We start from the raw sequence: 5,511 nt of genomic DNA, 5'->3' as shown, positions 1-5,511 counted from the left end.
GAAACACGGTATTTATATACGACATCCAATTGGTCGTAGCCTCCGAGTCGATAGTGAACACAGTGCAAAGCTCCCAGACAAGAGATCCTTGGGCGTCTAGTACTATGAGAAAAGTAGTGCGCGGTGAAAAGGATTATTTCGATGATATTTTTGCGTAAAGGTGTGATAGAATAATAATATTTGCCCAACAGTTTTATTTAAATGTGTATCTAGTGATAAATAACGATTTCACGTTGGAATTAAACAGAAGTGTCGACTTGTATTGGTTGGCGGAGGGATACCACCATCCCACTGCGCGTCAAAATATTGGCTTGGGAAGACCGCGCCAAAGCTCAGACAGCGGCCACTCTTCAGGATAACTACACACTGCGGAGGGCCTTTAAACGCAGTCTACGGTCGATACGGCTACCATACACATCGGAGTGTTTGGTTTTTTTTTTTTACATATCTAAGAGGACTGTTTTCATCGGAGGTGCTCGAGTCGAGACACAGAAGTCAGATTTCATGCCGGTTTTCGGGAAACGGTGTACGACTTCACGGTCGTGACACGACTTTGACGGGCGCGGTGCGGCGGAGTTGGCGCACTGCTGGACTGGATATATTATTCGCTTGCAGCCAAGACGGTCCGCACCACCATTTAAACTGAGCCTGAATTCACTTCTGCTCATACTATATCTGTTCTTCTGACTCTCTACGGGTGAATAGGGATCGTCTACGCCGGCTTTTCAGCTCGAATATGTTGCTGTCAAAGTTTGGTTCATTTTCGCATATTTGCAATCCTTCAAGTATGGACCATCTACCAGTGAAAATACAGCTCCAGCCAGGTAGGTTACCGTTACTGAATGTTACGTTTTCCTCACCTTTATATTGGATTTGTGACTTAACAGCTGGGAAGTGGCTTGTGAAATGTATTTTTACTCCGCTTGGGTAATTTAGAGTGAGCCACCACCGTTGCAGCTGACGAGCTAGTAAACGATAGCTAACTTGACCTCGCACTAAGCGGTGGTTTGTTGTGGAAATATTGCACTTTAACATGATTCACTTTTACTTGCAGTCAAAGTGGAGAAGGAGCCCTTCGAAAAGGTTTACCAAGTGGGATCTGTGCTGGGCAGCGGAGGTTTTGGAACAGTCTACGCCGGCAGCCGGATCTCTGATGGCGCACCGGTAAGAATGTGAACGGGGATGTGGGTCTGTGTTTTGATCTTACATGTGGCGCCATCAAAGCGGGGCGCCCTTACAATGCCACCGGGAAATATGATGCGACTTCCATGTAATATCTGAAGCATTTGCTTACGTTTTTTTGTTTATTGTGTTATTTCAGGTTGCTGTGAAACATGTTGCGAAGGAGAGGGTGACCGAGTGGGGCACAATTGTAAGTAGTCTTCCCCGATCTGTGTGTATGGTTTGTTTTGGTCCCCCCTCCCCCGGCTGCTGCAGGGTGGGGGTGGTGTGTTGTTAAAGGGAGAATGGCAGTTTATTATCCCTATGTACTTACTAAATTCCCCCCCTTTCTGTTACAGAATGGATCTATGGTGCCTTTGGAAATCCTGCTGCTGAAGAAGGTCAGCTCGTCTTTTCGCGGAGTTATCAAATTGCTGGACTATTACGAGCGGGCGGACGGCTGGCTGATCGTTATGGAGAGGCCGGAGCTCGTCAAGGACCTTTTCGACTTCATCACTGAGAAGGGCGCCCTGGACGAGGACACGGCTCGCGGCTTTTTCCGCCAGGTTTTGGAGGCGGTCAGACACTGCTACAGCTGCGGTGTAGTACACAGAGACATCAAAGATGAAAACCTGCTTGTGGATCTACGCACCGGGGAGCTCAAGCTTATTGACTTTGGCTCAGGGGCGATTCTCAAGGACACAGTCTACACCGATTTCGATGGTAAGCAGTGGCCACCACCCCCTCCTATTACATTAATCGACGTTTTAAGATGTTACGATGCTGGATCAGTAATCTGTTTTTATGAATATGTATCCGTGTGGGCTGGGTTGTGTTTGCCCTTGATGCTCCGCTGTGCTATATTCAGATATGGAGGCGTTCACGAGGCTGTGACGCAGTGGTCTGTTTTTGGTCGAGGGTTTTCCTCGCCCGGGGTCTGGCAGCTTATTATTATTATTATTATTGTTATTACGGATGTAAATCGATGTTGCCAAATGAAAATCTCCCTGCGTTTTAGCGGGATATATGACGCATATGTTATGGATTCACAGATATGACTCACACTTTATTAATCCTACTGGTTGCTGTTTTTATATCTGATGCATCCCGGGCTTGTGAGATGGAGTGTACTTTTATGTTTCCGGTTGTTATGTTGTTTAGTAAACCTTGAGTCACAGTCGCAGTTTGTGGGTATTAGGTCAGTGCCACGTAACATCTGTTTGTTGTGAAACCCGAGTCGGCGGTTCACGTGATGGGCTCACATTGCTTTTTTTTGTTTGGTTTCCAAGTTCCTCCTTCCAGGAGGGAGGGGGTAGGAAAAGAAAGGAGGGAGGGAGGAGACGCAGGCAGGTCACTCAGTTTGTGTTTTGTGGCTAAAGGAAGATGGAAAGCATTTCTACTATGACTCAGCCATTTTAGACTCAGACACATTAATTATTTTCATTTTTTTATTCGGTCTCTTTGCTGCTGCCATATTTGAGCTCTGATGTTCTTCTAATGTCACATATAAACTCTTATGACCAGATGCCTTTCACACAAGCTCATCATCATCTCCCCCTCTCTCTCTGTCCCGCATTTTTAGGTACAAGAGTGTACAGCCCACCAGAGTGGATCCGCTTCCATAGATACCATGGTCGCTCAGCGACAGTGTGGTCGCTAGGTGTGCTGCTGTATGACATGGTGTGTGGAGACATCCCCTTTGAGCAAGATGAGGAGATCCTCAGAGGGAGACTGTACTTCAGGAGGAGGATTTCAGCCGGTAAGTCGAATCACAACAACACACAACACGGTTGCCCTCTAGCCACAGTGACTGGTACAGCCCCAAATCCACTTCCCAGTTTGACTGTATTATGAATCAGTTTACATCAGAGTGAGACCTCACAGTCATAATGGATTACTGGCTGAAATGGCTGGTAGACAGATTGATCAACCTTGAGTAAAACTGAGGTTTTGGTTCTTGCGATTTCCTTCAGTGCACTTTGTGTAACAGGTCTAGTTACCCCAGAGAGCTAATGCAATACAAGGATGTGTGCTCTCTTTTCATTGGCTGACTGTGCCGCCTACACACTAGGATGTTGCAGATCCATACAAACTGAATCACATACAGTTCAGCTCCATAGATCCTAGTAATATCTCAGCCTCTTATCCTCAAAACCATTTTGTTCTCCTCCTCCAGAGTGCCAGCAGCTGATCAAATGGTGCCTGGCCCTGCGGCCCTCAGACCGACCCACCCTGGAGCAGATTTGCGACCACCCTTGGATGAGGGCGACGACCGAGTCGCCCAAATCGCCAGAGGAGCCGGTCGCCGGTGACATCCGCCTCAGGACCATCGACACAGACTCTTCGTCAAGCACAAGCTCGAGCAAGGAGAGCCTCTGAGGATGGCTCTGATGGACTGAAAGACTTTCTGGGGAAAGAAGGGGTGGGGATGGAGGGAGTGATATGGACTTGAGGCCAGCAGCCTGTAGCCCTAATGGCCCATCAGTGGCTGGGCGCTTGACTCCACTGGTCCGGCAAGAAAATGTACTTTAATGTTCCTCTTTTTGTAGGGAATTTCTAATTTATTACTATTTGTTCTTCCTTATCTTATTTCCCCCCCTCCCCTCTTTTTTCTTTCAGTTGACTATACTTGTTTCCTTAATGGGAAACATTTTGCTGTTTGGGCGGTCTTACCAGCACTATTTATTCCCCCTCCCCCCTTTTTAACTTTATTTTACTCGTTTTGTTACTAGGCTGGTATATGCAGCTGGCAAGGCCCTCCTATTCAGACATGGCTGCTCTCATAGAGCTTGGAGAAAAACCTTTTTATTTAAATGTTTTAATTTTGATTTTGGAGTGCCTTTTTTTGGAAAGCTGCTTTTCTGGGGGCTTTCGTCAACAACTCTGTTTTATGGAGCCTGGCCTGGCGGTTAAGTTGCCTGCGCTGTGATGGAAGGAGGGGTTTGGGCTGTTCTTTTTTTTTTTTAATTTTTTTTGTTTTTTTGTTTTGTTTGTTTTTTTTTTGTTTCTTTCCCCTCCTCTCCATCACTGTAAGCCAACCAGCCCCAGCCAAGAGGCTAAGATAGCATTAGATAGGAGAGAAGGAGGTGGGGGCTCTTCCTGACAATGGAATACTTGAAACACACTCGACTCAACTCTGTGTCGCTCTCTTTAACGCTGCTCACTCACTCTATAGCCTGAACAGGTGTTTGGAAACTGGATCCTGTCTTTTCTGAATGTCTACAAAATGTCAACACACACACACACACCTCCCCCCACCACCTTTCTCTCCCTTTCTTCCCCCCATGCCTGTTGCGGGCCTATATGGCCCCTCCTCTCAACTTATCTTTTCTGTTCTGTTGCCTCCCGCCATCTCACTGCTTAACACTACATGGCCCCCACCCCTGGCCTCCCTCAGGGTTTGGGGTGTGAAATGCACAGTCAATGCAATATTCATGGACTCAATTATGTTTTTTTTTTTTTTTTTTTGTGTTTTTCTTTTTTTTTATTCAACAAATATTGTACAGTGTGTATTTTTCTTTCTCTTTTTGTGTGTGTACATTTTTTTTCTCCCCCTTTGCATTAATTTATTTGTAAACATGTAGACATTCCACACTCTGTGGCTATTTATTTATTTATTGTCTATGCTTAAAATCCCCCCTAAAAAATTGCATATCCTACTTGGCCTTTGGTTTGCATTCCTATAACTTATTTCTACATTTCAACATTTTTTTTTTTTTTATTTTAGATGTGGAGGATGCACTGAAGCAGTTGTCGATGTAAAGCAGAATAAAACAAGTTTACTTAAATATGAAAAGAGCATTGAATGTTATTTAAGTACTTTAAAAAAAAAAAAAAATCTGTTGGTAGTGTCGAATGGCTAAGTATCAGAGAAATCCACCTGGTTTCTATACTGTCCAGATTAATTTGAGTTCTATGGAAAGCTAAACAACGGGTGAAACAGCTTTCGTAGTTGTCACATAGCCTCATATCGGAGACCTTTCAGTTTAGCTGTGTGACTTGTGGCTGTGAAGAATGGATATTGCTATTTTTTGATACAGAAGTTTCAATTAAACTCCCATTTTTATGTACAGAAATAAGTCTGATGTCTTGATCATTTTATTCAAAATGGATAAAAGTTGTTGAGTGAAAAATAACATGCTTACAGATGATTATTTTAGAGATTGCATGACACAGTACCTGAAAGAGGATACACGTTAGTTTGGAAATGAAGTCTTAATACCTTGCACACGTTAATGAAACACCCAGACAATATCCTTCATACACATGACAGCAGTCCCTCGGGACGCCTGGCGAGGCTAATATACATATCCAATATAGCATGCAGTTCATTTATACTGCCTATAGTAA

General features: G+C 44.5%; 1 protein-coding gene across 1 annotated transcript; it reads left to right on the top strand.

The window, feature by feature from the left end:
• Positions 1-352: 352 nt before the first annotated feature.
• LOC130163734 (serine/threonine-protein kinase pim-3-like) lies at positions 353-5,240 on the top strand. The gene is made up of 6 exons (XM_056368091.1): positions 353-824; positions 1,055-1,164; positions 1,322-1,372; positions 1,521-1,884; positions 2,744-2,920; positions 3,338-5,240. Exons 1-6 carry the CDS (start codon positions 737-739, stop codon positions 3,538-3,540), a joined length of 993 nt encoding a protein of 330 aa, XP_056224066.1. The 5' UTR covers positions 353-736; the 3' UTR covers positions 3,541-5,240.
• The last annotated feature ends 271 nt before the right edge of the window (positions 5,241-5,511 follow it).

The sequence above is a fragment of the Seriola aureovittata genome, chromosome 22 (assembly GCF_021018895.1).
Source record: "Seriola aureovittata isolate HTS-2021-v1 ecotype China chromosome 22, ASM2101889v1, whole genome shotgun sequence".
NCBI lineage: Eukaryota > Metazoa > Chordata > Actinopteri > Carangiformes > Carangidae > Seriola > Seriola aureovittata.
Note: the sequence above shows the minus strand (reverse complement) of the source record. Positions and strands in the feature narration are given on the sequence as shown.

Excerpts from the sequence above, each read along its gene's own strand:
- LOC130163734 (XM_056368091.1), top strand. The coding sequence starts at position 737 with ATGTTGCTGTCAAAGTTTGGTTCATTTTCGCATATTTGCAATCCTTCA. Across the intron at positions 1,165-1,321 it reads GGATCTCTGATGGCGCACCG|GTTGCTGTGAAACATGTTGC; the intron begins GTAAGAATGTGA and ends GTGTTATTTCAG. Across the intron at positions 1,373-1,520 it reads TGACCGAGTGGGGCACAATT|AATGGATCTATGGTGCCTTT; the intron begins GTAAGTAGTCTT and ends TTTCTGTTACAG.